The sequence below is a fragment of the Ziziphus jujuba genome, chromosome 12 (genome assembly GCF_031755915.1).
Source record: "Ziziphus jujuba cultivar Dongzao chromosome 12, ASM3175591v1".
Lineage (NCBI taxonomy): Eukaryota > Viridiplantae > Streptophyta > Magnoliopsida > Rosales > Rhamnaceae > Ziziphus > Ziziphus jujuba.
In genome coordinates this window covers 16,591,377-16,610,243 of record NC_083390.1, presented here as the reverse complement: position 1 = coordinate 16,610,243, position 18,867 = coordinate 16,591,377, and the positions used below count along the sequence as shown (strand labels likewise).

Below are 18,867 nucleotides of genomic sequence, written 5' to 3'. Positions count from 1 at the left end.
AAGTTCTGCTATTATTTGCAAGGTTCTGTTTCCACTAGTAGACCTATCAATCTTTGCTGATATTGTCCTGAATTCCAGCCATCACACTCGATATGGTCTTTGGAACACTTTCGGCTAGGTACAAATTCTAATACCATTTGTAACATTCCATTTCCACTAGCAGAACTGTCACTCTCATGCTTGGTATGAGATTTTTTTTTTGTTCAGGCTTCTCAAAAGGTCATTTATTCTCCTGCCGAAGCATGCTTGCAGAGTTCTTTCGAATCTTGAAATCAACTACTTTGAAAAGGACCATTACATTTGAACTGTGTCTCATTCCACACCTAGATGATGTGGGATTGGATAAATGCCTCTTGCATTTGCCCACACTGGTCGTTACACAATGATCATTGGTGATAACTGTTGATTTGATTCTGGTGCTAAAATTCCCCTTCTCAAAAGAAGAAAAAAAGAGAAACAATAACTTTGCATCCATCGGATTCAAGTTTATACTCTCATCCTTAATTTTTCAATTTATTTGTTTTTTTTTTTCCTTGCTCACAAAAACAATATACTTGTAATTTCTTATTGAAATATTTTAGTATTCAAACTAAGATGCTTTTTAGGACCAAAAAATAATATGTTTTAATTTACAAATCAAATTTTTAGAATAAAATAATGTAAGCACTCATATTTGAGAAGAATGAATTCCTTTTGTTTTTGCTCTGTTTTTTCTCTGTTTTAGACCAAATCACCTTTTTTGATTTAAGCATCCACCAATCATGTAGAAACCTTTGGTCTTTGATGAATTGGCGGCAAACATTCTTGTGGGTTGCTATAGAAATATTCCTCTTCCTTAGGTTTCCCGGGAATAATAAGTCTTTGGGCCGGACTACCCATTCGATCAGCATGACCAGTTTTCATTGCCTGGGAAAATTCAACCCAGCTAAGATTTCCATTCTTGTATTGATCTATCAGGTTGACTACGATACTTCTGTCTAGAAGAATAGTGGTCTTATACCCCAAGTGCCTGCAAAACAAGGTAGATGTTAACATTCAACGCAACAACATCGAAGTACTAAAAAAGAATATCTTTTTTACGTTTTCACTGTTTTATGTAGAAAGAGATACAGCTCAAATGGAAAAAGAAGAAAGAAGAGGAAATGCTAAATTTTTCTAAAATATACCGTCGATGGCCTTCGACAACTTTTGCCATGTTTCCTCCAAAAGTAGGAACAAAGATGTCACCTTCTAATGCCACCATATAATCTAATGCAGCCATCTGGTTTGAATGATTCTTGAAGGGTTCAAGGTCTGAGGGTTTTAGCAATGTCTCCTTTTTGACCTGTTTCATATATAATCATCAGATATATTACACAGGCAGATATACATTGCTAGTGTAAAAAAAAAAAAATATACTATATATAGGTCAAAATATACTAACCATACGAGGAAAAGCTAATCTCAAAGATGCCATTCTCTTTTCTCCCCCATATATATCACCAGCAGCAATATAAATCTGTTTGGTAGGATCTATACCCAATGCCCTCAATGCATATGCAGTTTCCTCTGGAGTTAAAGGGCACCCTCCATCTTTTCTTCTCTTCTCAGAATCTATTTCCTTTTCTTTCCACCATGTGTATGCATATCTGATGCATACATATTGATAACTTATATTAGATATAAGCACAACTCATACTAGGTCGATCAGATTATTTTGTCATTGGGATCTTCTCTTTTAGGCAACCTTATATTGTTTCTAATGCTGAAATTCATAATTACATTATTGGTTTATATGGGTCTAGTATTGGCAAAGTGAACCTCATAAGGATCCATATAGACCATTAACGCATTTTTAATTGTCGTTCCATGGAAAGATACAAGGGTTGCTAAAGGAAGTCTCATGATGGTAAAACCATTGCGTTGAGCTCATGTGAACCTGTTTTGTGTGTGTATATACACATAATTTTGACATTGATCTATGTATATACATATTGACAACTTATAATACTGGATAGAAGTTGGTAAGATGTGATTGATATCTCACCTCATATTTGTCAGCTCTTCAATTTCTCTGTTGTCGAAACCTTCAGTGCAACCAGTAAATGCTAACATGTCCATTTCATATCTGAGATGAAGAACCAAGAATGGACCATTTTTTCTCAGAAGCCTAACAATCTTCTTTCCCAGTTCCTCTATCTGGGTTGTGAATCTTAGTGCTTGGTAGTTTACTTGGCAGCGAAGCAGCTGAAGTTCTAGAGGAAGACCGTTATTAGCAAGCCTAGTATCGGTTCGAGTGAAATGCAGGAGACCATACCTTTTTATCAGAGGAAGCATCTGTATAACAAAATATGATTCAATCAGGAAAAAAAAAAAAAAAAAAAAGGTTATTCATACCAATTATCTCAGAAAAAAAAAAAGAAAAAAAAAAAAAGGCAAAATTCTAACAAAATCTATAAGAAAAATGGGAAACCAACCAACCTGATAGTAATAGAATGAAATGTCAGACCAGCTAATAGGTGCAAAAGAAACTATCTGTCTCATTTTCTCCAATCTTCTCTTCTGCATAGGAGGAAGTTCCTTCAATATCCGGACTTGGCCTCTCAAAGATGTGATAAAAAAATCCACATCAAATATATCTCCAAACTGACTGCCAAAATGTAGAAATCCATGTTGTTTGTGATTTAATTTTGTTGTTTTGAGGGTTCTTTTAAAAAAAATTACTTAAATTGTGTTTATATAAATGATAAGGCAAGAAAAAAAAAATTAGAAACACTAATTTGAAAACCATTTCCAACTAATTATATAGTGAAGCTCATTTTGATAAATGTTTTTCTTTTTGCCATTATAATGTACTTAATTAATCTCTCAAACAAAAAATTAAAAAGAAAAACATAATTGCTACTAAGCGAGCCGTTAACAATGTGTTTGAAAATAAACCTGCCTGTTATCACGCCAAAAGGAGGTATTATCCAATTCAGGAACTACAAAAGTTAGATTCAAATAAATTGCAATGGCCACCATGTCACATATCTGTAGTTTAGATTTCAAGAATAATAAGAAAAATGAAATCAATGAATCAATCATTTTGATCCAAATTGATGGAAAAAATGAATACTAATGTTTACTAAAACCCTGGCATATTATATAAAATATATTACTTACACCAGCTCGCATTTGATTCAAACCTCCATTAGGGGAAACAATCAGATAACCATTGCTGTCATAAACTCCTAGAAAATAATTAAAATCATGATTAATATTTTTTTCATAGTGATTTTGGGCTAGGTAGAGTTGTTGTTGAGAAGAGAGACTCACTTTCAAGTTGATCATTAACAGCTTGTCGAGAAATATAAGAACGAAACATGAGAACCGATGACGCCTTCATTGTGCTAGTCATGATGAGTTGAACCATAAAAGCACACAGAAGCAACACCATCAAGGTGGCTCCGAGTGCCCACCAATGCAACTGTGTTAGTCGACAAACTTTGGTTCCTCCGATCTCCATGTTCAAAAACTCCTCAATATCAACCTTTAAACTTCTCTCATAAAATCATTTTAGATTATTATTGAATCATGACCCAAAAAATAAAAAAATAAAAAAAATAAAAAATAAAAAAACTCATAAGAGCTTTCTACCTCTATTTCTGAGAAGCTTATTTATATATAGAAAGATTAAAGAGGTATATATGGTTATATTTATAAAGAAAGACAAGAAGTTCTTGCAAGGTAACCAAGTGTCCTTGGTGGTCCTGTTAATTCCAGTTTCCTTAAAATATCGAAACATAGAAGAATACTACGTATTTTTCTGGTGAATACTATGTATACTATAATATTTTATATATTTTGGGTCGAAGGTAGTTATTATTTCATGTCTTTAATTGATTTATTTACAAACTTAGGTAGTTATAATGGGCTTCCATATATACCATTTCGAATGCATATCATATAAAATACATGATCCAATGATTATGGAAATCAACGTTATATTTAATATTGCTTGATGATTATATAAAATACATAATCCAAAATGCAATTCCCTTATGCAATTAATTACTCTAGAAAATATTATATAAAATATGATATTATGCACCTTTTACAAATTTAAAGTCATGTCACCTAAATAATAAAGATGTATTACTTGAAAGAATAAAAGTAGAAAGATTTTATTTGAATGCATACACGCATACATATATATTATATTAATAATTAGGACGGCAAAATGTAAATTAAAACGTGGATGAATTGATTATTGATGATGGGTCTTGACCCTCTTCGTTCTATCAAGACATGTCTACATAATTGTACAATAAGAGTAACCAAATTAATATTTCAAATTGAAAGAAACAAAATTTTGGGAAGCCAATTACATGTGTTCACATAATGATAATATATTTATGCAACATTCATTTATTTATATCGATGGCCATGACATGCAGACAACAATGTCACTATAAGTGGTGAAGACTGGCGGGGGAAGGTTTACATCAAAATGCAATATATATGCCATCATTATTTAATTATTTTTTGAAATGAAGAATACATTAATTACCTAAAAATTGAAAGGAATTATAAAAATAATAATAGCGATTGATAATGTGGGTTTTATTTATTTAGTTTTTCTTTAGTTTCTATATCCACATCTATCATTTATACATATTTTTATTTAACTATAAATCTAATAATATAGTTACTTCATGTTTTATTTATTTGTATATATGTATACATTGGATTTTGTAATTTGTACAAACGAATCTGCAAAATATAAAGAAACGGTACAAAAGCTTAAACAGAACACTAGATTAATTGTCCAACTACTTACAGAATCAATGCAATTTTTTTACAAGTAGTTAAACTGGATAAAAGTGGTATCTTTTCTGTTGAATCATGCTATAACAAGATTATGGAATTAGCAAGTTCTAATAGCATAAATGGTGAAACAGATGTAGTACAAGCAGGTTATTTACGGACTTCTTTATGGAGTTTAAGGAAAATCCGAAGGTAAGAAGCTTTTATGTGGATGGTGGTTCATGATATTCTCCCAGTTAAAGAAAATCTACTTGATTGGAAAATATTTGCGAATGCTGTGTGTCAATTTGTCAAGTAGGCTAAGAAGTATTGATCATATGCTTTGGAGATGCAATTAGACCAGGGCGGTGTGGCTTGGGAGTCGTTTTGATTGGAGTTTTGAGATTCATAGTTCTTCATCTCATATAAACAAATTTATGGAAGCATCTTAATGGGGATTCTACACAGTAGATATGACAATCAGTGTGGGTGGGTATGGGACACTGGCAAGCTACTTGGTATCTAATCCCACATCGCTTGGGTGTAAATCAGGGGATAATTCAAATGTAATAATAGTAACAAAAGAACACTAAAGTTAAGCGCACTTAGGTGAGAGAAATCATAGGATGGTGACCTCTTGGGAAGCTTTGAACAAAAAATTTCATATCAAATGCAATGGCTAAATTGGGAACAATATTAGCAAAAAGATAGCAAAGAATGACAGGTTTACCAATGCAGATGGGGTGTTATAAATGGTATCAGAGCATGTATTCGGCTATAAATGTGCCAGGTAGGACATTGTACGGGACACTGGTAGTCTACCTAGTGTTCAATTCCACATCACTTGGGTGTAGATATTGTTCATGTATAGATTAAAGGATGATTCAAATATAATAATAGTTACTCTCATAATATCGAGGCCTTTTCAGAACGGTTGAGGCATTTTCAAAATGGTTGGCTTCAGGATTCTAAAAACTCCAAATTAAGCCTGCTCTAGTGAGAGCAATCCTAGGATGGTTAATCTCATTGGAAGCTCTGAACAAAAGATTTCATACCGAGTGTGATAGCTAAATTGGGGACAATATCGATAGAGAGTGACAGGTTTATCAGAAGCCCATATTGAGTATGGTGGCTAAATTGTGGACAATATCAACAGAGAGTAATAAGTCTGCCATTAGAGACGGTGTGTTACAGTGGAAAGAGTTTTCTTGATGATGGAGTGTAGCCTAATCCTGAGATTGTTAATTGTAGCTCACACACTTGTTAGTTTTAATAGTCTCATCAAGTCGAGGACATGGTGGCAACAATTCACAATGGTGGTGGTCTATGAAGGTCCATTATAAGGATTGGATCTTGGAATCGTCCTATTAAAGGAAGAATCAAAATTAATATGGATGGTTCTTCCAATTCTCTAGAGTAGGAAGTGACAGCATATATCAAGGCAAATTACAGTTATAAATATATTGTAATTAGTAGTATAGCTGTAACTTTCTTATTATCATCTTTATCATAAGCATCCCCTATTATCATCTTTATCATAAGTATCCCGACTATCTTGACATGCATACTTTTGGCTGTGTTTATTTCGTCCATTTGCCATCTCATGAGTGTCATAAACTTTCTGCTCAATCTGTTAAATGTGCTTTTATGGGCTATAGTGTTTCACACAAAGGTTATGTTTGCTATGATCTATGTTCTGATAGATTTCGAATTTCTCGTCATGTTATTTTCTTTGAAATCAATTCTTCTTTTCTACTCATGTTGAGTCTTCACCAGAGTCATTTGTTCTTCCTAATTTTGATGAGGTCAATACTACTCCAGAGAGATTCAAGCCTGGATTTGTTTATACATGACAACGTCCAACTTTACAGGTTCCTGAGCTTGACTCGACACCTGAGCCTGTTCAAAATGTTTCTTCTATGGACAATTAGCTCTCAAATACTATTGTCTGATGCTCTTCCAAAATCACCTGTCCTCCTGATCGATATGGATTTCCTCACACATATCTTCATACTACTTTGACCAATGTTTCTATTCCTTCATGTTATTCAGAAGTGGCCAAATATGATTGTTGGCACAAGGCAATGAAAGAAGAGCTTCAAGCTCTTGAGGACAATCACACATGGGATATTGTTCAGTGTGTGCCTAATGTTAATGCCATTGGTTGTAAATGGGTCTATTCCATTAAGCTTCGTTCTAATGGTACTCTAGATCGCTATAAGGCATGGCTGGTTTCCCTTGGAAACAAACAAGTGTATGGCATCAATTATGAATAGACTTTTACTCTGGTTCCCAAAATGACTACGGTTCGTATGGTTATTTGAATTGCTACCTCTCAAGGCTGGCCACTTCATCAGATGGATGTTAAGAATGCTTTTCTTCATTGTGATCTCAAAGAGGAAATTTACATGGTTCTACCACCTGGCTTGCCTTCTTCCTTTTCTTTGGATGTTTGTAAGTTGAAGTGATCGCTCTATAGGTTGAAGCAAGCTCCATGAGTTTGGTTTGATAAATTTTGATCCACTTTGCTTCAATTTTCATTTAAGCTGAGTCAATATGACTCATCATTTTTTCTTTACAAGACATCTACTAGTATTGTTCTTCTCTTAATGTATGTTGATGATATTGTAATTACTGGAACATATTCTGCCTTAATTGCTCATCTGTAACAACATCTTCAAGCCTTATTTCATATGAAAGATCTTGGTCCTTCTACTTACTTCTTGGGTTTGGAAGTTCATTCTGATTCTTCTGGTATTTTTTTTAATCAACATAAATTAGCTGGTCTTCAAGATGCCTTTCCTGTGGATACTCCACTAGAAGTCAACACAAAGTATCGTAGTGAGGAGGGTGATCTCATTTCTAATCTTATTGTCTATTAACAATTGGTGGGCAGCTTGAACTATTTAACTATTACAAGGCCAGATATTTCCTTTGCTATCCATCTAGTAAGTCAATTCATGCAACATCCCCGTCATTTACATTTAGCTGCTGTTCGTCATATCATTTGATACCTTCGTGGAACACCTAGCCGTGGATTATTCTTTCCAACTGGCTTTCCTCTTCTTCTTGTTGCCTATAGTGATGCTAATTAGGCTAGCTGTCCAAATACTAGACGATTTGTCAAGGGCTGGTGCATGTTTCTTGGCATTTCCTTGATTTCTTGGAAGAGTAAGAAGCAAGCTTGTGTTTCTAAATCTTCAACCAAATTAGAATACCGTGCTATGTCTGCTGCTTGTTCAGAGATTGTTTGGCTTCGTGGACTTCTAGCCGAGCTTGGTTTCACTCAATCTAATCCAACTCCACTCCATGCTGATAACACTGGTGCTATTCAGATTGCTGCAAACCCAGTTTACCATGAGCGCACTAAGCATATGGAGGTGGTTGTCATTATATTCGCGAAGCCTTTGACACTTGTATTATTTCTCTTCCTCATATTTCCACTACTCTCTAGATAGCTAATGTATTTATCAAGGCAATGACACATCAGCATCATCAGTTTCTTGTGGGCAAATTGATGTTTCTTGATCAATCAGCATCAATTTGAGAGGGGATGACAGTATATATCAAGGAAAATTACAGGTGCAAATATATTGTAATTAGTAGTATAGCTGTAACTTCTTTATAGCTGTACCTTCCTTATTAATAGTATATAGCTGTAACTTCTAGTATGGTTGTAACTTCCTTATTTAGATAGATCTAGTAACTAGAAAGTAACCTTGATTTAGTTGATATAATGGCTGGATATCAGCCTGAATATCAGCCTTGTAAATTCTTTGTAAATCTCTAGCATTTCTATATAATGGAAGGAGCTCTCACAATGAGGGGATTCAATCTAATTGATTTTCAATCCTATCGATAGGAAGCAAGTCTAGGTATTGTTACTAGAAATTTTATGGGTTTTGTGATTCAGTGTGTGCATAAGGTGTTTCCTTGTGACTCAAGTATCAAAATCGAGTGCTTGGCTCTTCTTATGTATGTCTCAAGATAATAGAGATGGATGGAACATGGAAGCATTTTGTCTTTTTGGAAGACTGGGGAAACTACAAACTAGATCTCCTACCTCAACCTCAGTCATAATTTGCTTTGGGCATCACACAATGTTGCCCCCTAACCTCAACCTCCAAGGAAAAAGGTCCCTTTGGGGGCCCTTCCCTCGGAAATCAGGTACATAGCTAGCTATTTTAGGGGCACCCTTAAATACTTCATTGTAGGCTTCTTTCCTTGTCCTAATTTTATTTTGAGATGATTTAGCAGTTTCTTAGATGTCTTTTTGGTACATCAGCAGAACTGTCAAAGAGAACTCTTCTAACACCACTTAGTTTCCTAGCCTCCAAAGCCCTTAGGTTTGTGATACCTACCTTTGGATCACAGCTCACAAATGACAACTAAATACAACTTGCATGCTAATTCATAAACATAACAGTACACAACACCAATATTGCCGCTGAACCAGCCATTGATTGCTCCAACGACGAACTAAACTATTCAAAGAGGATAATAGTTGTACTTGTTTACTCTCATAAAGGTGATTGTGCAACCATTAATGTTCCACACCTGGGCAATGTAACACCCCGTACCAAAAAATATACATGATTAAACAAGTTTGACCACATTGACTAAGTTTGACCAAGTTTGACCACATTTTACCAAGTGAATAAGATATGGGTTCAAGTTAACTTTTTCAATAGCCAATATTTTTGATTTGACTGAGGTACCATTGTGTAGATCTCATCGATACGAGTTCATAGAATGGTGACACGCCAAATTCTGAGTTACGGATAAAAAGTTATGGTTCTGAGAAGTTTTAAGCAAAAGTTTTAAATCAATGTTCAAGCCAATCCTCAGTTTTTGTCTATTAGTGACCCAAGGCTTTATATAAGCCTAGATAAGTGTGTCAAACAGGAAATAAAGCCCAAAATACCCATTTCTTCCCCAAAACCTAAGAAATTCTCTCCTCGGACCCGTGGGTCCGAACTGGGTCGTTTAAACCCGTTTACCGTCGAACCAGGTCACCGCCGCTTTGCCCATTTCCGGCCAACCACCACTTCCTGAAGGTGAGCTCAACTGTGAAATTTCACGGCAAGAAGCGGCCGGACTCGCCCAGGTCGGGCTGGTGAAATCCGCGACGGTCGGCAAGGTGGGTCGCTAGATTTTCTCATTTTTTGGCCGTTTCAGGCCAATCCTTACACCTTTTCCACTATTTTTGACCCCTCTGAGCTCATTTCCATGGTTATTTTGTCCAGATTCCTCACCGTTTGAAAGAACCGACAACGAGAAGTTCAGTCGACGCTTCAACAGTGTTTTCCGGCCACCGGAGGAAACTTTGGACCAAGGTGAGCATACTGATGAGTTCCTTGTCTCTTGGACTTTCCGTCAATATAAAGTTTGTGAATTTTGGAGGTCGTTTGATAATTTTTCCATTTTTGAATCAATTAGTTAATTTTCGGATAAGTTGGGGACTGTGTTTGGACAAAATTAGTCAAATCAATCAAAATTGGAGTTGAATTAGTGAAATTGGATATTATTAGGACCCATTAGGTGGTTGAATTTCGAAATATTAGGCTTCGAGTAAAAATCCTCAATTTTTGGTACCGGGTCCTAAGGACACGCGGTACAATTGGACTGTCCGGTGTCCAATTTATGCAATTTTGTAGTACTGTAAATCATTTTGAGACATTTGGGTTATACAAGTGTCTCTGGTTTAGTTGTTTGGAGCCTGAGGAATATTTTATTATATTACAGGCATTCGAGTTGAGCCTGAGGCAATCCTATAGAGGAGCAGGCATGAGCATCTACAATACTGTGAGTAGTTATACCATTTTTAAATGTTTGGGGTATATAGTATAATATATATGTGGTTTAAATATTTTACGTATATACCATTTGGTTGAAACGTTGTTTTATGCATATATAAATATTTGCTTTCACATATATGTGTTATCATTTTATATGATTTTTGATAATATTTTAAGTGATTTCCAATTTTAATGGGTCCATAAATGGACTTGTGGTATTTAAATATTTTGGTAATTAAATTAAGGTTTTAAATCATTTTGAAAACTATTTGGTTTGAAAAACTAGATTGAAAATCATATAATTTTAAGCATGATCAAATATTTTATAATGTTATGTGCTTAAAATTGGTTTATGGTGAAGATATTTCACTGTGGTATTTATGGTTTTCGTATGAAAGATGTTTTGAGAGTTTTGAAGTATATAATTAAGCGGTGGAAGTTTAAATGTTAAATTATGATTTATGATACAGTATTGTTTGGAAAAGTATATATATAACCTTACAAGATTGTTTCATGTATACTGTATTGGTTATTTTTAAATTTATGTACCATGTAACGCTAATACCTTAGATCAGTATTATATTATATTATATTACAGCGCGCTGGGTTTACCATGGTGTCGTGAGGTTGGTTTCATCCAACGGTTATCTATTATTACCATGGACTGTGAGGTCGGGTTTATCCGACAGTTTATTATTATTGCCACGGTGTTGTGAGGTTGGTATCATTCAACGGTTTATTATTGCCACGGACCATGAGGTTGGGTACGTCCTGATGGTTATTTATTATTTCCACGACACCATTCATATATTGAGGGTCGTGAGATGGATGTATCCCACAGTTTATATATTGGTACATCGTATGGTACATTGTATATGTTTGTATATATTGTTGATTTACAAATATTGTGGTGATTTCTGCATTTTCATATTTATTTGGTGGAACTGTATTTATTATAGTTTATGCTCAAATGTTTATATCTGGATTTGAGACATTTCATAATATTACAATGATCGTTCATTCACTTTGAGCATCGGTTTTTATGATATTAATTGGAGTACAAGTTTGGATTTTGTGAATTGATTTTTAAATGGGAAACTTTTCAACGAGTGGAATGAGAGGTCTTGAGAAAAAGATTTTTCAGAAATAAATCATTATTTTTCTATTATACTATACTACTCATTGAGATTTCTTTATCTCACGTTTTATTGTTTTAAATTCGTTCCCCTAGGCCTAGGCAGCTAGTAGCAGTTTACCTCGTGCATAGCTTATCGCTTGTTTCCTTCCACTATAGCAGCTATATTTATCCTTTCTTCACCTATTGTTATCTTCTGGACTTATTTATTACTTATTTGTACTCATAGACTTTGTTGATACTTTTAGAATGCTCTGATTTTAATTATGGGACTCAGTAGAGACCATGGTACTCATGTGTGTAATTATGGCTTGTATTACAGTAGGCCTGTTGTGGACTTATTTATATATATATATATATATATTGAGGTATTAATGTTAATGCTGGTGTTTGACTATCTACGTTTTAAGGTGAAGTTCCATTGGATATTTTCTAGGGATTGTTCAGTGGGACTTTAGGCAGGATCACCCGGGAGGTCCTGGGAGGGTTTCCGGGACGGGTCCTGTCAGGCGATGTGTTGGAGGATATGCCTTCATCAGTTTCAGGCAAGGAGATTCAAATGAGCTTGTGAATGCAATAACATCCGTGGAAATAATATTTCTTGGACTTTTAAAGTTATTATTCTAGATATTCAGGGATTTACCTCATCAACTTGATTTTTGGAAAGTGATTTGTATTCCTAGAGAATGTAACGGAGTAGTTGATTGGTTAGCAAAAGCGGCTAGAAATAAAATTTTACTTCCTGGTTTAGATCCAAGTTTGTCTTTGGTTTTTATGGCTCTTGCAAACAATGATCTTCTTTAGTTCAATATATTTCCATTTTTGACCAAAGAAACAAAAAATAGAAATACACTTAATTCTTTCATGAGACAATTTGGGTCAAATATATTTAGCTTTTTTTTTTTTTTTTCTTATTTTTACCTGAACGCTTTAAATTATGTTTATATAAACTAACTCTGTAAAATCCGTTTCTTTTTTCATTGAAAGAAAATCAGTGACAGCTGAAAACAAAATTGGGTTTACAAACAGGAATTCAGACCTCTCACATGAAAAATACTGCCCCATAAACCACTTTTTTTTTTTTTTTTTTATCGATGGAACCACCTAATTTATTTTATTTATTTATTTTATCTGAAAATCTAGTGGATAAAAGCAATGAATTAGGCATTGCTAACTTTTAACTTTCTTAACACATTAATTACTGAAAAATGAAGACCCACAAAAAAACAATGAAAGATGCAACATCTTTTTTTTCCCCCCGTTTTTCTCTGTTTTTCTTGATTATGAAAAAAGCAAAATTAAAGAATGCTAATCAAATCTTACGAAAATGAATGATCGTTTTACGAAAATTAAAATTAAAGCAACATGAATGAATGATGCAACATCGTTTCTTTATAGATAACCCAGATGACAAAATCTTAACAACAAGCTGTTAGCCCATATCCATGATCCGTAATCCATGATCCTATATCCATATTACGATGATTTTGAAATTATTCTTCGAGTGATTGGTGGCAAACATTCCTGAGGATTGCGATAGAAATACTCTTCTTCTTTAGGTTTTCCAGGAATCTCCAATCTCTGGGTCGGGTTACCCATTCGATCCGCATGACCCGTTTTCACTGCTTGGGAAAATTCATCCCAGCTCAGTGTTCCATTCTTATATTGGTCTATTAGGTACACTAAAAGCTTTCTGTCCAGACGAATTGTGGTCTTGAACCCCAAGTATCTGCGATTAATTAACATATATATATATAATGGTTTTATAATTAAACAATGTTAATTCTATTATGTACATAAAACATGTGGATCCAATAAAAGTTCCATTATTAATAATATATGTACATTATTTAAATAGAATTATTTATCAGACATATATTTTTCGACATAAGATAAGAACATGAAAATATCATCAAAACTTATTATTTTCAAAAAAGAAAAAAATAAACATTCATTATGGTTATAACTCATTATTATTATTTTTTTAAATAGTTTAAGTTTTAACAAATAGTGATAATTTAACATATACATATATAGCATAAGAACGAGGTATCCTACCGTCTGTGGCCTTCGACTACATTTGCCATGTTTCCTCCATAAGAAGGAACAAAATTATCACTTTCTAATGCCACTATATAATCCAGTGCAGCCATTTGGTTTGAATGGTTCTTGAAGGGCTGAAGATCCGAAAATTTTAGTAACGTTTCCTTTGTAACCTGAAATTTCAATTCATACACGTCAACAACAATTACTATTATCATTTAATTAAGATACTCATTAATTTCATGTATTAATTGCCAAGTAATTAATTAATATTTACTAACAATATGTGGAAAAGCTAATCTCAGAGATGCCATTCTTCTTTCTCCACCATATATATCACCAGCTGCTATATAAATTTGGATACTTGGATCTATATCCAATGCCCTCAATGCAAGTGCAGTTTCCTCTGGGGTTAAAGGGCAACCCCCAGCCTTTCTTTTCTTTACCGAATCTATTTCCTTCTCTTTCCACCATGGATATGCATATCTAATAAAATAAATAAAATAAAAAAGGGTATTAATTCAATAAATAAACTAGTTAAACTTCAAACATTCAAAGAGAATTCAGATGACAATGAACTTCGGTGTTTAATTCAAGTTCTGAGTTCGATTAGACCCGTATAATTAAAAAGTTTCAATAATTTTTCTCTAACATACCTCATACTAGTTAATTGCTCAACTTCTCTGCTGTTGCAACCTTCGGTGCAACCGGAAAATGCTAACATGTCCATTTCGTATCTTAGATGAAGAACTAGGAAAGGACCCTTTTGTCTCAAAAGCCGAACAATCTTCTTGCCAAGTTCTTCAATAGGGGAAGTGAATCTGAGAGCTTGATAATTTACTCTGCAGCGCAGTCGCTGAACCTCTATAGGGAGTCCATTGTTGGCAAGCCTTGTATCGGTTTTAGTGAAATGGAGGACTTGATTCTTTTTTATGCGTGGGAGAACCTGACATGGCATGGCACAAAATTTTTATGGACGCATTGAATTCTAGCTAGAGAAATTCAATTAATTACATTGTTAGTTAGGTTTAAAATTGGTGTCCATATTAAGAGATAATGCGGATGAAAAAAAAGAAAAAAGAAAACTAACAATGTCGTAATAGAAGGACATGTTAGACCAGCTACGTGGTGGCATGGAATATAGAAACGATCGATGCTGTGTAGGAGGAAGATATTTCAATATCCGGACTTGGTCTTTCAATGAAGAGATGAAGTAATCCACATCGAATATATCCTCGAACTGACTGCCAAGTAAAATTGTTCAAATTTAGTCACAATTTATCAATAGTCCTATAATGTGGGGAACAAAAAAAAATCTTTAATTAGTATTCAAAGTACCGTAATCCTCACTTATAAACATATTTATTATAATCCTTCTTAAGGGTTCTTAAATTAAATTTGAGTAGTTGAAGATTGAATAAGAGTTTGAACCAATATTGAACCCACCTGCGATCATTCCAAAAGGAAGTATTATCCAATTCAGGAACGATAAGTGTGAGATTCAAATATCTTGCAATGACTACCATGTCACAAATCTACAACGTTGGTTTCGAAAGTAAGGAGATATTTATGCATGGAAATTAGTGAAAATAGGAAACAGAGTATAATACCAATAAAATATAATTACTTACACCAGCTCGCATTTGATTCAATCCTCCATTGGCTGAAACCATTAGATATCCGTTGTTCACATATTCTCCTATATATAGAATTAGATTTAATTGATTAATATGCATATTAATGCAGTAAATAGATATCAGGCGATATTACACCCCCCCCCCCCCCCCCCCCCAGGCAAAAGTTGTTATTCAACATTGTTCAATCTTAGATTGACTTAGGAACTATAAAAGAGACCCAAAAAATAAATAAATAAAAAAATTGTCTTCTTCAATATATTATGCATTCTTAATCTATAAAATAAATTCAGAGAGGATATAAAATTGATATAATAAGAATTTAGAAACGCCACCCGGGTAGCTTAAATGGTTGTGTACATATATATCAATAGATACATATATACATGTTCATGTAGTGTAAGTTTATTACTGTTTTTTGTAGTAATGATTCCAAATTTGAATTACAATGATTTCAAATTCAAATTCTCTTTTTTAAGAATGATTCCAAATTTGAATTACAATGATTTCAAATTCAAATTCTCTTACTTTTAGTACATATATGTGTATATATATGGATTGTTACAATAAAGATCTCATGAAATATTTATGGAGAGGGAGTGTTATGTAGCAATTCACATTAATCAAATAATGACAATTATTTATTTTTATTTAGGACACAATGATAATTATTATTAATAGTTTATTTAACTTTTTAAAAGTTGATTATTATTATTTTTTTGGGTTATGTGGAAGTTGACATAACGTGTCCCTCTCCATAAGTTCTTCTTGAGCTATTTACTATATCAAAACTTTCTCGGTATATAATATATATAAATCAAGCATAATTATATATATATATATATGTGTGTGTGTGTGTGTGTGTGTGTGTGTGTATACATATTATAATAGTGAATCTTTTATTAGATTGGCATTATTATACCAATTAAAGATCTATCAAATCAAGCTTTTAGATTTAATTTCAAAAATAGGCTCAATTCAATTAAATTAAATAAATCCAACTTTATGATCACAGACACAAACATAATATTATTAGGTGGACATGATTAGAAATTTGTTATATTTGATCAAATGCAGAGAAAAGTAAACATATGAAGAAGGGGGACTCACTTGTTTCAAGAGAGGGATTATCATTAATATGTTGATGAGAAAATTGAAACATCAAAAGCCTTGGCTTTATTTCCTGGCTAAGAGCACTCAGTTGCACCAAACAAACACAAAGCAGCAACAGAGTGGCAGCTCCAAGTGTCCAAAGCTGCAACCTGGTTAAACTTGACTGAGCAATTATCGTGCTTTTAAGCTTCTCTGTTTTAATCCATCCAATTACCAAACTCTTCCATTTTTCCACTTTTACCCCTCCTACTCCCATATTCTTCACACTCTCCATTTTCTGAATCTTACCCTTTGCTTCCCCGACTTTTAACTCTTCAAATCCAAACTGCACTTTGCCATTTTCCATCATCTTTATTCTACTCAATAAATTAGCTTCTTCTTCTTCTTTTTTCCCTACATACAGCAGCTTAATCAGAAACGGGTTGCGATAAGACAAAAAAGTAAACACAGCATGCAAATAAATACTGTGACTGTAGAATCTTTTATGTGTACAAGGTTTTGAGCTTTGCTTCAAAAGAATGAAAGTTTTTCTAGGGTTGGATATATATAAAACTATAAAGGTTGGTGATGAAGGTAGTTTTCGAACCAGCTTTTTTTAAATCAATAGCTGAGTTCAAGAAGCCACCAGCATGCATAGCAATTAGAAGAGAGATGCATTGTTGCTTTTAAAAGGAATGATTAACTTAAAACGTATATCATTGAATAAATAAAATTTGTCATGTATCCATCAAACATAAATCAGTGACAGTAATTAAATACTTATTTTGCTTGCAAAAATTAATGAGGTTGATTTGATTTTTTAATAAATTGTGACAGTAGTTGGGTTGTCATATATATATATATACACACAATTCAATAACAGGAAGATTAAAACCCATATTTAATTTTATTAATAATTATAGCGTATAGTATTAGTTAATTTCTACCATATATTTATAGTATGTATAAATATAATCTGAAACATTGAGGGGAATATAAAATGCTTATAGAAAATATATTAAACCTTAGGTTACATATAACCTTGTTATACCATTTTTTGTAATGTATAGTTTCCAAAAGTTTCTCTACGCATAGCAATGGAATACTAGAATAGAAGTATTTAATAAATATATATATATATATATATATAATTCTCATTGATATTCTTTTCTTAATTAAGCAAATAATAATTTAGAATGTGGACGTGATGGTATTATATATATGATGATAGGTCCCGCTCAACCTTCAACTTCTTTATGTCAACATTGATGCATTTAGAGTGTATATATATATATATACCTTAACAATTAATATTAAAATTAGACAGAAATAAAAAAGCAGATTGAAAAAGTTGAAAAGCCAATTGCATGTGACAAGAACAGAGTAAATGCACGATTTTGATCTCTGAATACATAATAAAAATTAGTTTGGACCCACAAGTTAGTAATATATATAGAGCTTTATATTTGCGAAAATAATTAAATAATACCATTGATTATTTGAAGTTGAAACAAAATAATAATAATAATAATAAATAAGGGATCTGTTTGGTGAATTGGAAAAAATTAAGTGAAATTGTTATCATACCCCATTTTAATTCAGGGGGAGTTGTGACTTCTTCACATGTGGCATATAATCAATTTTCATGTATTTATTATCTGCATTAATCCTTGTAAAATCATGAAATCAAATTTTCCACCCAAAAAAAAAAAAATGTAATTTATTGTAAATGGTTGAAAGGGCTGAGCAGAAAATTTGTGGATGATAATATTAAGCTAGAGGACATGCTTTATTTATTTATTATTCCTTTTTTTTTCTGAAAAACAAAATGTTTTTTTCCTGCCCTGGGCCAAAATTGATCATGGATATAGTTAGAGAGGGAAAAAGAATTACAGAAAGAACAAATTTATTTAAATTAACAAATTATTTGGTATTTTAGGTAGAATTTTGGATGTGTTATGTTATTAACGATGTTGGGTCTTTTTCTATGCCTTCAATTCGTTTCCAAAGTGTCTATATCCTTCATTTATATACCTGATTTTTGGACAATTAATGAAATAGGAAACTTTGTAAAGGCTTTTAATGAAAGAATACCCTCATATAACAATAAATGTTGACAAAAATGGTATGATAATAATATACAAATATATTCTAATTTTTTATATTAAATTAAAGTGTGGAAATTAAAGCTGAGGTATTATTGTCTGAAAAAACAGCTGGTTTTACTACCAGTCTTTCTTTAAACACGAAAATAACTATTTTAATTACCTTCTTCAATAATAATAATAATAATAATAATAATAATAATTACTATTTTTACCTAAAAAAAAGGTATCTTATCTGGCAATAATGAAAATTATTTCGGTTACTATCCATCTAAACAAAGCATGTCTCATTG

At 32.9% G+C, this 18,867-nt stretch overlaps 2 protein-coding genes across 3 annotated transcripts; both read right to left on the bottom strand.

The window, feature by feature from the left end:
• Positions 1 to 222: 222 nt before the first annotated feature.
• On the bottom strand, positions 223 to 3,839 carry LOC107429097 (rhamnogalacturonan I rhamnosyltransferase 1). 2 transcript variants are annotated; one of them, XM_060813616.1, is made up of 8 exons: positions 3,298 to 3,839; positions 3,145 to 3,212; positions 2,920 to 3,012; positions 2,461 to 2,625; positions 2,027 to 2,316; positions 1,424 to 1,628; positions 1,167 to 1,324; positions 223 to 1,009 (listed from the first exon to the last, which is right to left on the bottom strand). In XM_060813616.1, the coding sequence occupies exons 1-8, from the start codon at positions 3,485 to 3,487 to the stop codon at positions 760 to 762; spliced, it is 1,419 nt and encodes a 472-aa protein (XP_060669599.1). In that variant the 5' UTR covers positions 3,488 to 3,839; the 3' UTR covers positions 223 to 759. The 2 variants fall into 2 exon arrangements, with proteins under 2 accessions (XP_060669599.1, XP_024934346.3); XM_025078578.3 differs by lacking the exon at positions 2,920 to 3,012 and having other exon boundaries at positions 224 to 1,009; positions 2,461 to 2,541; positions 3,298 to 3,838.
• A 9,180-nt stretch (positions 3,840 to 13,019) lies between these two features.
• LOC107429096 (rhamnogalacturonan I rhamnosyltransferase 1-like) lies at positions 13,020 to 17,135 on the bottom strand. Its single transcript, XM_048462256.2, has 8 exons — positions 16,488 to 17,135; positions 15,375 to 15,442; positions 15,190 to 15,278; positions 14,834 to 14,987; positions 14,400 to 14,689; positions 14,025 to 14,229; positions 13,759 to 13,916; positions 13,020 to 13,429 (listed from the first exon to the last, which is right to left on the bottom strand). The coding sequence occupies exons 1-8, from the start codon at positions 16,837 to 16,839 to the stop codon at positions 13,177 to 13,179; spliced, it is 1,569 nt and encodes a 522-aa protein (XP_048318213.2). The 5' UTR covers positions 16,840 to 17,135; the 3' UTR covers positions 13,020 to 13,176.
• Positions 17,136 to 18,867: the final 1,732 nt, after the last annotated feature.

Excerpts from the sequence above, each read along its gene's own strand:
- LOC107429096 (XM_048462256.2), bottom strand. The coding sequence starts at position 16,839 with ATGATGGAAAATGGCAAAGTGCAGTTTGGATTTGAAGAGTTAAAAGTC. Across the intron at positions 14,988-15,189 it reads TCCTTTTGGAATGATCGCAG|TCAGTTCGAGGATATATTCG; the intron begins GTGGGTTCAATA and ends TTTACTTGGCAG. Across the intron at positions 13,430-13,758 it reads GTAGTCGAAGGCCACAGACG|ATACTTGGGGTTCAAGACCA; the intron begins GTAGGATACCTC and ends AATTAATCGCAG.
- LOC107429097 (XM_060813616.1), bottom strand. The coding sequence starts at position 3,487 with ATGGAGATCGGAGGAACCAAAGTTTGTCGACTAACACAGTTGCATTGG. Across the intron at positions 2,626-2,919 it reads TTTGGCGTGATAACAGGCAG|TTTGGAGATATATTTGATGT; the intron begins GTTTATTTTCAA and ends TTTGGCAGTCAG. Across the intron at positions 2,317-2,460 it reads TTTCATTCTATTACTATCAG|ATGCTTCCTCTGATAAAAAG; the intron begins GTTGGTTGGTTT and ends TTTGTTATACAG.